We start from the raw sequence: 19,466 nt of genomic DNA, 5'->3' as shown, positions 1-19,466 counted from the left end.
GATATTTTATGAATATATGGACTTTTAATAGCAGTGTCATTTATAGATTAGACTTGGAGATCTCCATGGAGTCATTGTGATCACTATTGTTGTTCAATTAGTTTTATGGATTTTTATATGCAGTATTTGTTGGTACATACTGTATGTATGTGTTACATGTTCAAATATAAATGTTTGCAATATGGCTAGTCATATACTAGTCTGAATAAATATATATTGCATATATAATATATCATTAAATATATATATTTTTTTATTGAACATCAGACCCCCTGATTATTCTATTCTACTTTATAAATTAATGGTGTCTTATCAGCACAAACAGACTTTTTTCTTAAGATGTGTACACATGCTGTTGTGGTTGCAATGCTATCCCGCTGTATTGTCTCATGTCCAAAAATGAGAGAAGCTTAGATACTGAACACATCTCTATGTTCCTTCCAGACACGGCTCTTGGTCACACATGGTATCAGTTTCTTGAATCAAGTTGATCATATTGTTGTTTTTGTGGATGGTAAGGTGTCAGAAATGGGCTCATACCAGGAACTTTTAAAACAAAATGGAGCTTTTGCCGAATTTCTACGGAACTACGCTATTGATGATGATGTGGAAGAGGAACAATTGACAAGTAAATATTTACTCTTTTAATCGCCTGATCCAGAAACAGGTTTTTTTTTTTTTTTTTCAATATTAAAACTTGTGTTGTCTTCAGTGGCATTTCTGCATCTAAGGAAGCTTTTAAGCTGGGTACACACTTGTAGATATATTGTAACTCCCCTTTTACCTCTGTAAAGGGTCACCAGGTTACTAAATCCCTCGTGGCTTAGTGTACCCACTTGTAACCTCATATTAAGTGGTGTACCTTTGTTTTATCAGTGCCTCCACCCAAGTATTGGTCGTTGGTATGGGCCTACTTGGGAAAACCCATATTATATATATAAAGGACTTGCCTGTGTAAGCCCAAGGATACACTTAAGTATTAATATTACTCCCTATAGTGTAGTGTGTAGAAGGGGCATGTTAGTTGAAAACAATATTATAACACAAATACATCTGTTCCTTATTCTTTTTGGATGCTTGCATCACACCTCCAGGTAAGTAAACACAATTACATATAGATATAGCGTTCTTTAAACTGATGAAATTCCAAGTAAATAAGAACATACATTCACCTCATTACATGACATAACAGTATACTGTATTGTACATTGACATACATATGTTTATCTGAACAATGCAGTAACATCATGCATAAATAATAACAATATATCAATGTAGATATCCTCCTTAATACTAAGTTCTAAAAGTCCGGTTGTAGTTCCTTAGTAAGGTAAGTATTTCACGTGAATATAACACTCTTCCCTCCTGAGTGTTCATTTTTTGTTTCGTTTTTTTTTAGAGATAACAATATATTAACCCAAGATGCAGAATAGTTCCTATGGATCTCTGCTATCAGAAGCCAAAACTGAATAGTTACTTTACTGTGTGATCATATGTCAATATACCAGTTTTCAACTTTGTCTGAATAAGTGCCGTAAACTATTCTCTCCCCCAACTCTTTAGTCAGTCTGGTAGATAATGAGAGAGCATTAGCGATACAGTACATGAGGCTTTTAAGTGCAGGTAACACGGCCTGCTATTGGTGTGACTGCAAAGCTCTCAATATACCGTAGCTATATGTGTACAGTACATGAGACTAGTAACTGCAGGTAACACAGCCTGCTATGGGTGTGACTGCACAGCTCTCTCTCACTATACCGTAGCTGTATGTGTACAGTACATGAGGCTAGTAAGTGCAGGTAACACGGCCTGCTATTGGTGTGACTGCACAGCTCTCTCTCACTATACCGTAGCTGTATGTGTACAGTACATGAGGTTAGTAACTGCAGGTAACAGGGCCTGCTATCGGTGTGGCCGCCCAGCTCTCTCTCTCACTATACTGTAGCTGTATGTGTACAGTACATGAGGCTAGTAAGTGCAGGTAACACGGCCTGCTATCGGTATGGCCGCCCAGCTCTCTCTCTCACTACCGTAGCTGTGTGTGTGCAGTGCATATGATTTACTCACTGACAGCCAATAGTGATGAACCTCTGCTGACTACTACTGTGTACAATACCAGGATACCCATCTTTACTCTGCTGGCAGGACTGGCTATTTGCTGGCAGCTGTCCCCTATCTCATACCTATGCCTGATCAGCTGAAGGGGGCTTTACTCTATTTCCAACTGAAGTATCTATCCATGGGAACTTTATCTCTGCACTGGCCTGTGCCATGCTTTGCATACTGTAGAGGGAAAAATAATGTCATTTGAATAACATTTTCCATGAGTCTGTTCTGAATATTAATAGGAATTTGTATATTTGGCCTATGGAGCAGCTTTTATCCCCTCCTAACGCTATTCATTGTTTTAGTGAGGCTGAATATATTTTTACATGTATTGTTTTTATGCTGTCTAGTTTTGCTGTTAGTAAGAATGTTTTAGGTAACAATAGTATAAACTTTAGTTGCTACATAGATCTGTATATGCTGCCTATTAAAATAAATAAACAGCCACATAGATATATTATATCTTATACTTAAAAGATAGCACAGTTTTTATCATTTTGTTATGTTTTATATCTTTTCCAGTACTAAGTGAGGAAGAAGTTTTATTGGCAGAGGAGACATTGAGTAACCACACAGATCTAGTTGACAATGAGCCCATAGCTGATGAGGCGCGCAAAAAGTTTATTAGGTAAAGGATATCATGCAAACTTTCCACAGCACCAATCACCAGCGTGTAATCATATAATATGCTCTTGAAATAACCAATTTACTTTTTTCTTCTCTCAGGCAAATTAGCGTTCTCTCTTCAGATACAGAACCATCACACGCAATGTCAACACGCAGGAAATTCTGTGAAAGGAAGATGTCAGAGACTGTGCCAGCAAAGAAGCTTCCAGTGGACAAACTCATTCAAACTGAAACAGCGGAGACAGGCAGGGTATGCTCATTTACTGACTATTGCCAGTCACATGCGTGCCGGCTGTTGCCTACCCTAGTCATAACCTATGGAGCTCATGGATTTGTAGCCCCTGTTGCTGCTGTTTCGCTTGGGTCAGAATTTTTTCACAACAAAAGTTTAAATTAATTGTAGACTATTGTTTTTAGAACAAAATGAAACTAATATCATTATTCTTGTTCTTTGTTTTACATTGTTATTTATAGTATCATAGTTGAATTTGGTATTTGTGTATTGTAATGTACTGTACTTCTCAACACTTCTAATAATGCTTTTTACTTTTAAGGTAAAAATGACAGTATTCTGGCAATATATTAAGGCAGTCGGCATTGCAGTGTCATTATTCATTTGTTTCCTGTACTGCTGTCAAAATGCTTCAGCCATTGGGGCCAACGTTTGGCTCAGTGATTGGACAAATGAGCCTATAATAAATGGAACCCAGCAGAACACAGAGAAGCGGGTTGGAGTTTATGCAGCACTGGGATTATTGCAAGGTCAGAAGATATTGGGAAAATATAGTAATTTGTAAATGTTTGCATTAGAATTTATGCATTCTATTCACCCAGTATGATGTTATAATATGGATCTCTATTGAACAGGTGTCTTAGTAATGGTATCCTCATTTACGCTAGCAATGGCTGGGATTGTTGCTGCCCGCAAGTTGCACTTAGCGCTCCTGGACAATAAGATGCACACACCACAGTCGTTCTATGACACCACTCCTATTGGTCGTATTATCAATCGGTTTTCCAAAGACATTTACGTGATTGATGAAGTGATACCACCAACCATCCTCATGTTCCTGGCTACCTTTTTCACATCCATCTCCACAATGATTGTCATAGTATCTAGCACACCACTGTTTGCTGTGGTTATAATACCTCTAGCATTCATCTACGTATTTGTACAGGTAAGTTGCAGACTCATTGAATTAGTAATAAAGTAGATAACTTTGCCTGCTACTATGGCATACAAACAAGACTCTGTTCACTTCTCGGGGTCTATTGTTGTGTCAAACAAGTTGAATTTTGTCTCATTTAGGTTCACATCACCCAACAACAATCTTTCGGTACTATGTTGATGTTGGATTACACTGCTCCTTTATAACCCTCAGTCTGAGACCTCATTCTTGCCTATATTCCCATCCTCACATCATTCATGACATATGCATATGCAGCTCTGTCCTGACTAACCACCACACAAATGGGCAGGCCATCTTCTGAAATGCTTTGTGCTACTATGAGTATACTTCCCTGCCCATTTCAAAACTGTGTATCTAGGAAAACAAGAGTCAAGGATTTAGTACATTAATGTGCTCAGACACTATATATATCTAAAGGCCCCTACACATTAGACAAGGCATGTCAAACATGCGACCCGAATAAACATTTTGTGGGGCCCGACATTGTGGGCCCACAAATATATAATATGCGGCCCACACCCCTGCCATGATCGAAGCTCAGCTCTGATCAGGCAGTGTTTACTTTATTTAAAGCTGGCAACACTGGTCTCTAAAGCGATCAGAAGCCTCTGATCGCTTCAGAGACCAGCGTTCACAGTGATGCAGCGTCCGGGCGACTTCGTGAGAGGAGTCTGCACCTGCCGCTCTGGATCTAATTAGATCCAGTCAGTGGCAGCGTCTACGCGGGACGATGGGAGTGAAGATGGCATGGGCTGGAGCGGTGCCCAGCGGCCATCTTGAAGAAAGGTAAGTCCTGCACAGGTGAATGGGGCCTGTTCTATACTGGGAGGGGGCACAGCATAAGGGGCATTACTGGGGGCACAACATAAGGGGCTCTGCATGAGGGGCATTACTGGGGGCTCTGCATAAGGGGCACTACTAAGGATATTACTGGGGGCTCTGCATAAGGGGCATTAATGGGGCTCTGCATAAGGGGCATTACTGGGGGGCACAACATAAGGGGCATTAATGGGGGCACTGTATAAGGGGCACTACTAGGGACATTACTGGGGGCTCGGCATAAGGGGCATTACTGGGGGCTCTGCATATGGGGCACTACTGGGGGCTCTGCATAAGGGGAACTACTGGGGGCTCTGCATATGGGGCATTACTGGGGGCTCTGCATAATGGTCATTACTGGGGGCTCTGCATAAGGGGCACTACTGGGGGCACTGCATAAGGGGCATTACTGGGGGCTCTGCATAAGGGGCACTACTAGGGACATTACTGGGGGCTCTGCATAAGGAGCATTGCTGGGGGCTCTGCATAAGGGGCACTACTGGGGGCACTGCATAAGGGGCATTACTGGGGGCTCTGCATAAGGGGCACTACTAGGGACATTACTGGGGGCTCTGCATAAGGGGCACTACTGGGGCACTACTAGGGACATTACTGGGGGCACAACATAAGGGACACTGCTTAAGGGGCATTGCATAATGGACACTACTACAGGGGGCACTGCATTGGTTTTTATTAATAATAAACCTTTCAAAATTGAATATAAGACTTTTTTTTTTTGTTGCGGCCCACACACTCTTAAGACCTTGAACATTCGGCCCGGTTGGTATTTTGAGTTTGACATGCCTGCACTAGACGGCCTGCAAACGATGCAATGTCGTCAACAATATCATGCATACACACTGCAATCTGACCAACGACCTAACGATATAGGTCATTATAGATAAAGTGTCGTTAACGAGATTGCCAGATCTTCCTGCATGGAGGGAAGATCGGAGGATGCGACCTACGACCAGCAGGAATGCGCATTGGCATAATTATCATTTGTACACACTGCATGATTTGACGATCCAATGGGATGTAATCGCCCAAATCGTGCAAAAAATCGTCTAGTGTGCACTCACCTTTATATTCCCATTAACATGTATGCTGGAGATTTATACCCCTTTCAGACATACGACTCGGAAAATTTCCTGCTCAGACGCAGGAATTTATCCTGTGCAAAATCCTGGGTATTTGGTCGAGACCCCCCTTTCACACTACAGGTAGACCCCTTTCAGACATAAGTCAGGATTTTTAGATTACCTGCGTCTCCTCTGCCGTCTGCCCCTCCTAGCCTATCCCCTCTCCGGCTGCCACTGATGAGGTCATCAAAATGCAGCAGGCAGCCGGCCAATCCCAATCCAGCTTTTTTTTTTCCTTTTTTTTAATGAAGAAATTATTTGTTTTATCCCCTATTTGCCATCCACCCCCCCAATGGGGAAGAGATACAACCCCTTCCGTAAATGTACTGCCCTGGTGGTCCAGCGGGTGGCCCGCTGTGGCAGAGACCTGTCGGCAGTCTCCAGCGCTGGCGGGTGTTCCCGACGTCCTATAGGATGCTCTGCGCTGCCAACTCAAAGCAACAGTGCTGAACGTCCGTGATGCCAACTCAAAGTAGCAGCGCTGAGCGTCCTATAGGACGCTTTGGCTGCCAACTCAATGTAAAAGCTGCTTGGTGCAGCCCGGGAATAGTAAATACCCGGGTAGCACCATTAAGGCATAAGCAGGGTAATTTCCCGGGACTTAAGTCCCAGGGAATTCCCTGGTTGATTGAAGGGTACCTTTCAGACATACGCGGCAACCCAGGAATTTTGCTGAGGCAGGCCAAATTCCCGGGATTCTCTGCATGTCTGAAAGGGGTATTAGAGGCAGATTTGCTTTGCCCACCAGTTCCATGGCCATGGTAACATTCATAGTCAATCCAATTTGGACTGTATGTAAAAGGTTTTGAAGCGTTTTGGCCAATCAATACCATGCAGCACCTAGGGTGTCTTCCTCCTCAGAACCCAGGTACCTGAAGTCAAAACACCATGCAGTAAAGCATCTCACACTGCTTAAGACTGAATCTGTGCAGCTCCCTCCAGCAGAGTAATACTTCATATCATATAAACTCTGTCGTTTTTGCAAATTGCGTTAATTAGAAATAAATGTTCCTGTTAGATACTGTATTTATTGAGTCACCATTGCACCATTGGAAAATGAGAGGGCAAATTATCATTGCTGCATGTTACTGTTAGGAAGGAGGTGGTGTAACCAGAAAGCTATGGAAGTATTGTCTATGCTAAACTGATTTTTTAAACATTTTGTAATGGCCGGGCCGTAAAGAAAACGGTTGCCCAGCAAAAATGATGCTCCCTACAGTCCACCCTTCATAAAGCATCATTGTTTTATGGCACAAATAAACCAGCCCCAGCTAATTTTTTATCCAGATGGTTTTTTACACAAACAATATTTGATGCTTTATCTATTCTATTCATATTATGCTGTGTCATATTGTATGCAGATGATTATGACTGTATACAAGTTTCTGTCCATCAGTTTTATCCATGTCACTTTTAGCATTGTGGCTGTTCCTGTATACTATACATAAAGATCATATAATTTACAATGCACTCATCCTCCGATGACATCTAGTGGTTATTTGAAATTTTGCACCTGATTTACAAAATCTTGAATGACTATGGTATTAATAATATTATAACTATTACCCTGTGTGCCTTAAAGGAGAAATCCCATACATTAAGGTCCCGATTCAGAGTTTCACAAAAAGCAGAAGCATTTCCGTGCTGAAAAGTAAATGTAAATCTCCGCCTTTATTTAGAGTTGGCCTCCCCTATCCATCCAACGGTGAAAGCAACGGTCATCAACAAACATTTGCACCAGCCCAATCTTTTGCGCAAGATCTCCATCGGAAGTCAGACAGATCTCTGCATCCGGTCACTTCCTAATAACCTGCAATTCCATTTACACAGCCATATCACACTTAATCCAAATGTGAACACCCAGTTATCTCCTAATAACAACCTCTGACCTAGATCTGTATGATTCAGAATGTCCGGTAATTGTGCAAAGTTACATATGCACACAACGCACGTCCAGTTTTCTAAAAATCACGAGATCTGTTCGCAGTTGGAATTGCATGCATCTCTGAATCAGGCCTTACATGTGCATTTATATAATTATTCAGGGGTCATATATTTTTTAACTGGTAGCCCATGTATAGAAGCAGCTAAGAGACACATTCATTTTTTTCAAAGCAAACCAAAATATATACAACAACATATAAAAACACTTTGTATTTTATTATAGAATAATAATAACAGTTGTATACAGAGCAGTATTGCTGCCTAGCTGTAATGTATTATAAGTGAGTATTTGTGCTATGTGCACTGTCATGCATACATTATGCTGATAGAACCCCAGCACAGCCATAAGGAAAACATTGTTTAATATGATCTAAATACAAAGCAATCTGTGTTTATTCTTATTGTTGTAGAGGTTCTATGTGGCCACATCCCGGCAACTAAAGAGACTGGAATCAGTCAGCAGGTCTCCAATATACTCTCATTTCTCAGAAACAATCACGGGCGCTAGTATCATCCGGGCGTATGGAAGGCAAAACAGCTTTGTCTTACTTAGTGACAGAAAAGTGGATGAAAATCAAAAAAGCTATTATCCAGGAATTGTATCAAACAGGTACGAGATTTGATGTTTATTAGGTGACCAGTAAAGTAAATTTAAACATTGTCTTATTTTAAACAACTGATAACGTTTCTGAGTATTAATGTTTGCACAACTAGTTATTTCCAGATAAACATGGCTTCACATGTACCCCAGACTTTCCCTTTGTGCAACCTGCAAGAAGATACTTCAGTTTGTATCACTATACTTAAACAAGGCAGATAACCGAGAACAAAGACACAGATGTAATTCCAAACAGCTCATGCTCTCTAATAGTATAGAAACTTATTAGTAATATTAAGGCTTCATAATTCAAAACGCCTATTTATTAAGCCCAAAATGGGGTCAATCTTCCTTAAATGGCTATTGAGAATTGTTATCAAAAGCAGTTCCTTTAGGTTTCTATAGGGACTGAAAAATTGCCCCATTTACCTAGCTCTAAAAAGCTTAGCTAAGCAGAACGTGGCCATGTTAGCTTATGCTTCCTTTAGGAGGTTTTAGCCTACTTTATGGGAATTCTATGAGCTACTCTAGATTTCTACTTTTTTCCAGAGAGGGATCCTTCGGGTCCCTTTAGGTATTTACTGCTTGCACATGCCCATTAGCTCAATCAGTTCCAGAAATGATCTCATTGAGTTCCGTCATTTGAAAAATAATAATTTCATTAAATTAATATGATTTATACTACTACTAAATTAGTACTAATAAACACTTCCAATTGCAGTGATTTGCGCTGATGGAATGCTAATTTTCATGGCTTTATCGCAGTATTTAATAAATATGTCCCATAGTGATGTCAAAGCAGCTGAGTCCCAGTTTTTGAACTGTCAGATCCCAGAGCCATAAATAAAACTGAAAAAACAGAGGTATAGTACTCAGTTAACGCAAAAGCAGCCAGCACAAAATGAAAACCAGAAGTTTCACCAATACTACTCCAGATAATACATATACAAACACAATAATGGTATCAACTCATATAGGAGCTTTTCGAAAGATAACTCAAGTAAATGAGTAAATACATCCTTATTATAGTCGGTAATTATCTAAGTCACGATCCTCAATTCAATGTAATAGTAGCATTTTGGATATATAGAACCCTACTTCTCCAAGCAAATGGCAGTTTAAAGTTTCAACTCTTTCTCCTTCTTCTCGGGAAGTTTAACTCCCAACATGCAAAAGAAAAGAGAGGCTACCTAGTCTCTATTCTTTTGCATGTTGGGAGTTAAACTTCCTGAGGAGAAGGAGGAGAAGAAAAAGTTGAAACTGTAAACTGCCATTTGCTTGGAGAAGTATGGTACTATTACACTGAATTGAGGATCGTGACTTGGAGAACTACCGACTATAATAAGGATGTATTTACTCATTTACTTGACTTATATTTCGAAAAAGCAGGAATAAATAGCAGGAAGACATTTTAAAATTGATCTAAAATCAACCTTTAGCAATTTACCCCTCCAGAGTGCAAAAAGTGCATTAAGATCACACAGTAGGGAGAATCAGAGGGGCCAAGAAAGATGTTAGAGGGTGCTTTACCACACTTTGGCAGTTTCAGGTTAGTTAATCGTCTTCGGGCTAGGAACATCCCTTCTGTAAGCCGTTTGACCTTTCAAGATGTAGGAGGGCGCTAGTGTTCTCTTTCCCACAGGGCACTACCATTCGGACATTACCTAAAGCCATATAAACAATTTCAGCTGTTTGCAATGGAATGGGGAGGTAATCATTTACTGTATATGAAAGTTGCTGCAGAATGTCAGTGCAACATTGAACAATGTATGTTATCTTTATAGTTCAGATCTGAAATTGTAATTAAATCATAAGAATTTAGGTCAGCCTATATACAGTAGTATTTAAACAGAATACTGCCATAGGGAATGGTATCGGAAGCCCGGCAGCAGGAGATCCTGACACGACTAGGTGAGTTATCTAACCCTACCCTGCCGCCCCCAACCCACCCTTAGTGGTGCCTAAACATAACCTTCCCGGGTGGGTGCCTGACCCTAACCTCCCCCCAGGGGTGCCTAATCCTCTCTCCCCGCACGTAACACTAACACTCCCGGGAGAATGCCTAACCCTAAATCCCCCCGGGGGTGCCTAATCCTAACCACCCACATCCTCGGCTTACCTTCATACTTACCCGTCGACGTTCGGGATTCCGGTGGTCAGGATGCCGACGCTGGTATCCTGATGTCCATCGGGATATCGGCGTCAACACTATGCCCACGAGGTGATATTGCGGCGGCGGTATTTCGACTGACGGCAACCCGTCCACCGGCATAATAACTGCATCCCTGCCATAGACATTGTACCTTTTGGTTTATTAGTTGATTGAAATTTGTTAAGCTGAGGACTTTATTATTTTCTCCATGGTGGGATATGTTATATCTATTTGGATGGTACTCTAGATATAGAAGAGTCTGGCTATGTCTGTCCATAAAAGAGATTTGGCCTTTGAGTTATGATTCTAGGGGGTTTATTTACTAAGCAGTGTTAGGAGACAGTGATAAGTCTGTGATAAGGTACCAGCCAATCAGCTCCCAACTGTCATCTCACAGGCTGTGTTTGAAAAATGACAGTTGGGAGCTGATTGGCTGGCACCTTATCACATACTTATCACTTTTCACTCTGTCTCCTAACACTGCTTAGTAAATAGACCCTAGAGATCATTAAAGAAAATCTCTGTGCTTTTCGTATTATTGTATTGGAGTGACCTCTCATAAACACCTCTACGCAAGTTAACAACTAGGTAATAAGCAACTAATCCTTGCTGTGTAGTATTCAAAGTTTTTATTTAATATTTTAGGTCATTTGGGAAACTTAACATTAACACTTAGGTGGTTACATGGATTGCACATGTAGGCATCCTTATATAGGTTGTATCTGCTAATATAATATATGAGTGTTCTGAATACTTACTGTATATAAGTAGCTGTGAAAGATATTCTTGGCGTTTTTATTCTGACATCACTAGAAATCAAAAATAATATTTTTGCCATAGTGTCCATTTTAGGACATACTTCATCTATTCCAGACAAAATAACACATCATATACTGTGTGTGAAGTTCGAACCAGACCTATAGCTTCTGTGCTCCACCACTTTCCAAATTCACCTCGACTGGATATTACATTGGCAACAAAACATATATCACCGGCCCATCTCCAGCCCCTCCTCCATGCAGAGCACTGCTCTACAGTACTACTGTACCTCTTATAACAAAGCTGCGTTGCTTCCACTATCATTATGTTTCATAGCAGGGTGCATTTGTACCATATATATTACACACTTGCTTGTTCAGCTTATTTTTTTTTTCATTATTATTATTATTATTATTATTATTATTATTATTATTTACTTTTACATTGTATAAAATATTATTTTTCTTTTTTTTTTTCTCTTTTCCTGACTTCTGTAATCCTTTCTCTTTTTTGCTGCTGTTTAGCCTTTTCTGTCTCTTGCTCTGTGTGAGGGACCTGTCGCATCTGCTTCTCTCTTTCTGCAACTCGTTCATTGTCTCTTGGACAAATTATCTGTGCCCCCCGATATCTGGTTGTTTGACATTCCAGAAGGTAAATATGATACAGTATCATGCATAAGCAGTCCGCTGTAATAGAAGAAATGGTTTTAGAGTCTACTATGAGATTGAATTCATCCAATAACATATGTGGTTCTAAGTTCCCCTCTATAATGAGCTTTTGAGACTGTCTCCTTATACCTGGCAAATATTTTGTTGTACTTACATGTCAATAGCATATAAAACTTTTTGTTAACACTCTCGCCTCACAAATACAGTACAGATATAGGAAATAAACATACCTTCCACAAAGGAAAACAAATCTAAACATAAACTGAGGGTGATTTTGTTTGCGTTACAGGTGGCTTGGAATCCGGGTTGAGTTTGTTGGAAACTGTGTCGTCCTCTTTGCTGCTCTGTTTGCTGTGATTGGCAGAGAGACTCTTAGTCCTGGACTCGTGGGTCTCTCTGTATCTTATGCATTACAGGTACATCTATATTCAGTATATTAAGTGAAATGAAACTCTACTTCTAAAATGGATGTGTTTTTCAATGTACGTCAACTACATCCCATCTCATTACTGTGTTGTTTTTAAGGTGACCATGTCATTGAATTGGATGGTGAGAATGACCTCTGACCTGGAGACAAACATTGTAGCTGTGGAGCGTGTGAAGGAATATGCAGAGACGGAAACTGAGGTGACTTATGTACTATAAATAGTACAAATTGCAAAGATAACAATGTTTGTACAGAAGTTGAATTCCTGGGAATAGGCCTCCATGGAAACAATCACTGCAAAGTTCAGTAACAGCATATCTACAAAAGACAAATATGACTAATAGGTTATGTCAGTGGTTCCCAAACTGGGTGCAGTGGCATCATGGGGTGCCTCAGGGCCCTTGCAGGGGTGCCTCGGGTTGGTGGTCCAGTACCAAATAAAATTATTTTTAGTCAGTGTGATAGGCAAAATCAGTGCTAATGACTGTCAATAAAAAAATATGCGGACAAAAGGAAGCGCAGCCCTGTCAACCATCACATAACCTAAGGGTGACATAAAAGCACAATTTACTTCTTTTAATTTTTTCTGAAATTCTCAATAAGAGACTTGTGGCCCAGGGGTGCCGTGGGAAAAATGCTGATACTCTGGGGTGCCGTGATTTGAAAAAGTTTAGGAACCACTGGTTTATGTGTTAATTTCCTTAATGTAATTTTGGCATTATAAGCAGGCCCGGGTAATAGGGGGTGTGGCCTAATCGCGGGAGACGTGGCCATGTTCCCTTCCCGGAAAAAAAAAAAAAAGATTTTCAGCGCCGCTGGGGAGGGGGGCGCTCTGGGCCCCCTCAGCCCTGCTCAAAGCCAGGGGGGGCGCGATCAGTGTGATCGCTCCCCCCCACAGGCTTAGGAGACTGCTGTGGCTGCTGCTCAGCAGCCACAAGCAGTATCCACTGCAGCTCAGCACACGCTGTGTGCTGGGCTGCTGTGAAGGAGGGGGAGCGGCGCCGGACCCGGGCCCCCGCCGGACCCCTCAGGAAGCCCGGGCCCCGGTAATCTCTACCCGCTCCCCCCCCTCTCGGCGCCCCTGATTATAAGTCACTAAGGAAGTAGTAGCCTTGAAAAACAGAAGTGGAACACAGCTTCACCTGGTGTGTCGGGGATAGCCCCAGGGGATGCCTTTATTGGGGGGTCCCCAACTCAGTGATCCCCAGCCTGGACTGACTAGCATGGGGTGATGAATGCTGTGGCCGGCAGACCCCGTGAAGCAGGTCCCATGGCTGCGGCATTACATCCCCACTAGAAAGAGTCCGGTACTAGTTGTGGCTAATACAGGTGACTCCTACTCATATTGCCCCCCCGTATTTCCACAACCAGAACTGTCTCACTAAGCCTGGTGCTGGTTGATGAAGATACGGGAGACCCCCAAGTCTTTGTTCCCATGTATTTTCAGAACCAGGATCTGCTCAATAAAGCCTGGTGCTGGTTGTGCTTTTAGGGGGAAACCCCACGTAATTTTTATTTTATTTAAACTATTTAATAGCTTTTACAGACAGAAGCATGTACGGATCTCACTGATCTGTGCATGCTTCTGTCTAACTCACACCTGCTCAGTCTACCCGCTAGCCTAAATCAGGTATATTATTTTGCAAATTTATTTAAGCAATTTTATATGAGTTTAAAACTTGCACTTTATTACATTGGCCGAGTTGTATGTTTTCCATGTGAAAACATCTGGATGTGAGTTTGTCCATTGCGAGTTGCTAGAATGCGAGAAACAAGCGAGTTTGCATGTTCTCACACCCTATTACTTGTGCGAGTTGTAAAGAAATGTGAGTTTAGCGCTAAACTCAAAAATTTTTACAACTCGTACCCTATTACATTTAGCCCCTTATGTCAATTTATCCAGGACTCACCTAAAGGCAGATGGGAGGGTTTAAACAATATTTAAGCAGCTATTATATTTTGTTTGCGACCAATAATAACTACAGTAGTTTAATTTCACTTTCATTTCATTTTTTTTTAAGTATCTTGCTGTATTGGGGCAGATTTAAAGCAGCTTATAATAGGGGTGAGCGGGTTCGGATTTCTGAAATCCGAACCCCCCCGAGCCCCCCCGATCCGAGGCCGATCCGAGTCAGGCTCGACTTTTCCCGCCTGACTCGGATCTGAAATTGAGGCAAAACGTCATCATCCCGCCTTCCGAGTCTCGCGGGTTTTGGATCCTATATAAGGTACCCGCGTCGGCGCCATTTTCTCACTCGGCTGTGGACAGTGAAGAGGGAGGGTGGGAGTTAGGGCTGGCTGGGCTGTGTAGTGTAGTGTAGTGCAGAGTAGTGTTGTGCTGTGCTGTGCTGCGCTGTGCTGCTGTTGTCCACTACTTCAAAGTCCATAGGGGCTGGCTGTGTTGTGCTGTGCTGCTGTTGTTAATAGGGGCTGTGTCCACTACTTCAAAGTCCATAGGGGCTGGCTGGACTGTGTTGTGCAGTCAGTTCTCCATAGGGGCTGTGTCCACTCCAAAGTCCTGTGCAGTGTCCCAGTCCTAAAGGGGTGCTGTAGTGTTGTCCAGGGGGTGCTCTGTCCATCAGGGGTGCTCCCCCCAAGTGCTAAAAAAATAATATTTTTTGTGTGTTTGTGAATTGTGTGCGCAGTAGCCGCACGTGCATCAACAAAGTAGTGCCAAGCGTGCGCCTGTGTCATAAGTAAAGGGCCAGCTGGCTTGACCGTTAAAGGGTGCTGTAACCCCCAAAGTACACTCCAGTCCAAACCAAAAAAAAAATTATTTTCTGTTTGTGAATTGTGTGCGCAGTAGCCGCACGTGCATCAACAAAGTAGTGCCAAGCATGCGCCTGTGTCATAAGTAAAGGGCCGGCTGGCTTGACCGTTAAAGGGTGCTGTAACCCCCAAAGTACACTCCAGTCCAAACCAAAATAAATTATATTTTCTGTGTTTGTGAATTGTGTGCGCAGTAGCCGCACGTGCATCAACAAAGTAGTGCCAAGTCGTAACCATCGCGACCATCGAAATTGCGAGCCGGAGCCTGCGGTTGAGGTTTTCAACCGCAAGCTCCGGAGTGATTTTGGCTCTATCAGAGCCAAAATCACTCCCACTGACATCACTAGTGATGTCAGTGGGCCGGCTTCTGACGGGAGGCGTTCCCGTGGGAACGCCCCCGTCAGGGAGGCACGCCCCCGGCACGCCCACCAAAGGGGGCGTGCTGTCAATCAACATTGACAGCACGCCCTCTTTGATCGGACACAACGAGCGAAGGAAAGTCCTTCGCTCGTCGTGTCTGGCGCATGCGCACGACGGAGCTCCCTCCGTCGTGCGCATGCTCAGTGCAGACCATCGACCCACTTGCGAGCGGACAGCCGCTCGCGAGTGGGTCTGAATCAGGCCCAAAGTGCACTACTCTCCAGCAAAAATAAAAAAATATTTTCTGTGTTTGTGTGCGCTTTAGCCGCACGTATATATCAATATAACATAAATGGAGAACCAAACTTTCTCCGATAAAAATAAAATAGGGAAAGATCAAGAACCACTTCCTCCTAGTGCTATTGCTGCTGCTGGGAGTTGTTCATCATCCCAGAGAGGAAGTAGGAACTTCACTACTTTTACTATACAAATCACCCTACAACAGTCCCTTGCGATGAGGATGAAGTACGACAGCAGTCATCCTGAAGCAAAACGTATAACTGAGGCCTTGACTGCTATGTTGGTGTTAGACGTGCGTCCGGTATCCGCCATTAGTGCAGTGGGATTTAGACAATTGATGGAGGTAGTGTGTCCCCGGTTCCAAATCCCGTCTAGATTCCACCTGCATCCTCAAAGCAGCAGCGACAAGCGTGCGTCTGTCTGTTAAAGGGTGGTGACACCCTCAAAGTGTGCTACACAAACAATAAAAATATTGTTCTTTTTTTTTCTGTCTTTGTGAATTGTGTGGGCTGTAGCCGCACTTGCATCCTCAAAGCAGCAGCGACAAGAGTGCGTCTGTCTGTTAAAGGGTGGTGTAACTCTCAAAGTGCTCCAAAAAATAAAAAACTTTTTTTTTAATGTGTTTGTGACTTGTGTGCGATGTAGCCGCACTTGCATCCTCAAAGCAGCAGCGACAAGCGTGCGTCTGTCTGTTAAAGGGGGGTGACACCCTCAAAGTGTGCTACACAAACAATAAAAATATTCTTCTTCTTTTTTCTGTCTTTGTGAATTGTGTGGGCTGTAGCCGCACCTGCATCCTTAAAGCAGCAGCGACAAGCGTGCGTCTGTCTGTTAAAGGGTGGTGACACCCTCAAAGTGTGCTACACAAACAATTAAAATATTGTTCTTTTTTTTCTGTCTTTGTGAATTGTGTGGGCTGTAGCCGCACTTGCATCCTCAAAGCAGCAGCGACAAGCGTGCGTCTGTCTGTTAAAGGGTGGTGTAACCCTCAAAGTGCGCTCCACAAACAATAAAAATATTCTTTTTTTTTTTTCTGTCTTTGTGAATTGTGTGGGCTGTAGCCGCACTTGCATCCTCAAAGCAGCAGCGACAAGCGTGCGTCTGTCTGTTAAAGGATTACATCGGTGATAGCATCCAAGTAGGCATGTCAGACAGTCCGTACCTGTACTGGCAGGAAAAAGAAGCAATTTGGAGGTCCCTGTACAAACTGGCTCTATTTTACCTGAGTTGCCCCCCCTCCAGTGTGTACTCCGAAAGAGTGTTTAGTGCAGCCGGGAACCTTGTCAGCGAAAGGCGTAGGAGGTTGCTTCCACAAAATGTGGAGAAGATGATGTTCATAAAATGAATTATCAACTCTTCCAGGGAGACCAGCCTCCAGAACGTACAGAGGGACCTGTGGTTCCAGCGGGGACGAATTAATACTCTGTGAGGATGAGGATGTACACACTGAAGAGGGTGAGGAATCGGTGGATGAGGAGGATGAGGATGACATCTTGCCTCCGTAGAGCCAGTTTGTGCAGGGACAGATTAATTGCCAGCTTGTTTTGTGGGGGCCCAAACGAACCAATCATTTCAGCCACAGTTGTGTGGCAGACCCTGGCGCTGAAATGATTGGTTTGTTAAAGTGTGCATGTCCTGTTTATACAACATAAGGGTGGGTGGGAGGGCCCAAGGACAATTCCATCTTGCACCTCTTTTTTTTCTTTGCATTATGTACAGTTTGGGGCCTAGTTTTTCAAACTGCCATCCTGTCTGCCACTGCAGTTTCACACCTAGATGGGTCACGTGTTTGTGCCGCCCACTCGTGTCGCTTAGCATAGTCATCCAGCTACCTCGGTGCAACCTTTTGGACATAAAAACACTATTGTGAGGTGTTCAGAATAGACTGGAAATGAGTGGAAATTAAGGTTATTGAGGTTAATAATAGCATAGGAGCAGAAAAACCTACAAATTCTGTGATTTTAGCTGTTTTTATGCTTTTTTTTCCAAAAAATACAGATCCAAAACACAAAACCCAGAACCCAAAACACGGAAGGGTGGTTTTGGCAAAATCAATCCAGATCCAAAACCAGGGGGATCCAGATCCAAAACACGAGGGTCGGCGCACATCTCTACCCAGAACCCAAAACACGGAAGGGTGGTTTTGGCAAAACCAATCTAGATCCAAAACACGAAGAAAGATCCAGATCCAAAACCAAAACACAAAACACGAAAAGTGGCCGGTGCACACCCCTAGCTTATAATAATTCATAATTCAAAAGCAGAATACAGACGTTTTAACCCCTTACACTTCCACAAAATGTATGTAAGTACCTGTGATTATAAAATGTGTTGTCTTCAGGCTCCATGGACCATAGAAGATAAGAAACCTCCTACAGATTGGCCAGACACAGGGGAAGTAGAGTTGTCCAACTACTCAGTCCGGTACAGACCTGGCTTGGATCTGGTGCTGAAAAATTTAAGCCTTAAAGTGAAAGGAGGAGAAAAGGTAAATCTAACACTTTAGACGACATTCATTGCTGCTCCTCTGTCGGACTTATGCCTGGTAAAACAGATTTCAGTAATAAATATGACCACTTACAAACTGTGAGAAAGCATTATCATAGCTAGAGAAGAATGAAAATAAATTCTGAAAGTAAAGTTTTGGGACAATTCACAATGCTGGGTTAATAGTGTATGCTTGGCAAATTGATTCACATACATTTTATTCGTCACTAAAAATAAAAAGTTGCATCGCATTCCGGATATTGATACATTTGGCAGCATCGCTTCCCCCATAGAACCCTAGGGGGGAAGCGGCTGCCAGCGGCATGAGAGGGATCACAGCAGGTATCAGAGAAACCTGCTGTGGTCCCTCCTTAATACATCCGTGGGATACTTAGTATTTGAGGTAAACCCCCGAACACTAGTGTTTTCAGGGATTTTACCTCAAATACACTTTGATAAATGGGCCCAATAGTCTATTCATGCTACTATCTGTCTGAACATTTCTACCATCTGCACATTCCAAGGTTCTGAAACTTGAAGGTTACTAAGAAAATCATTCCTTTATAATATTTAGGATCAACTTTATGAACAACTTTGCAGGCACTGACCATCCATCTTGTGACAAAATGGAGTCTAGGGACCTTATTCAGAGTCAGTCACGAGCGCTGAGCGCTCGCAACCGACTCGATGTTGGTCCACAGGGCATGCGCACGATGGAGACGGCTCCGTCGTGCGCATGCGCGAGCCCCTGCTAGCGACGGATCACCCGTCGTTAGCGGGCTCGAAGCAGACAGACCGAGCTGTCGATGTTGATTGACAGCTCGCTCCGTTTGCTGGGCGGGCAGGGGGCGTGCCCGGCCAAACGGAGGCGTTCCTTTCGGAACGCTTGCCGTTTTGTGGGCGTTCCCACTGACATCAGTGATGTCAGTGGGGAGCTTCCTGCTCAAACAGAGCAGGAAGCTCCCTGGGGCTTAAGGTTGACGAGACCCTACCCTAGGGTGTCGTCGTAAGCCCCAATGGTCGCGATGGTCTTGACCATCGCGACCATCTCCCTTAGCGGTCGTTAGAGCTGTGGGTGTTAGGCTGTGGTTTAACGACCGACATGGAGGCGGCCGTTC

The 19,466-nt window shown here is 43.0% G+C and overlaps 1 protein-coding gene across 2 annotated transcripts in view; it reads left to right on the top strand.

The window, feature by feature from the left end:
- The window catches only part of ABCC3 (ATP binding cassette subfamily C member 3), a 142,281-nt gene that overhangs the window by 113,544 nt on the left and 9,271 nt on the right, over positions 1-19,466 (top strand). Inside the window, exons 19-28 of one of the 2 annotated variants that reach the window (XM_088482665.1) lie at positions 445-628; positions 2,629-2,734; positions 2,833-2,983; positions 3,288-3,495; positions 3,601-3,911; positions 8,239-8,438; positions 12,295-12,421; positions 12,531-12,632; positions 17,224-17,316; positions 17,860-18,184. In XM_088482665.1, the coding sequence (XP_088338791.1) occupies positions 445-628; positions 2,629-2,734; positions 2,833-2,983; positions 3,288-3,495; positions 3,601-3,911; positions 8,239-8,438; positions 12,295-12,421; positions 12,531-12,632; positions 17,224-17,280 (1,446 nt within the window). In that variant the 3' untranslated portion in view covers positions 17,281-17,316; positions 17,860-18,184. The other variant, XM_088482664.1, reaches the window with a different exon arrangement.

Source organism: Taudactylus pleione, unplaced genomic scaffold, assembly GCF_031769625.1.
Source record: "Taudactylus pleione unplaced genomic scaffold, aTauple2 ptg000290l, whole genome shotgun sequence".
In the NCBI taxonomy this organism is placed as follows: domain Eukaryota; kingdom Metazoa; phylum Chordata; class Amphibia; order Anura; family Myobatrachidae; genus Taudactylus; species Taudactylus pleione.
Note: the sequence above shows the minus strand (reverse complement) of the source record. Positions and strands in the feature narration are given on the sequence as shown.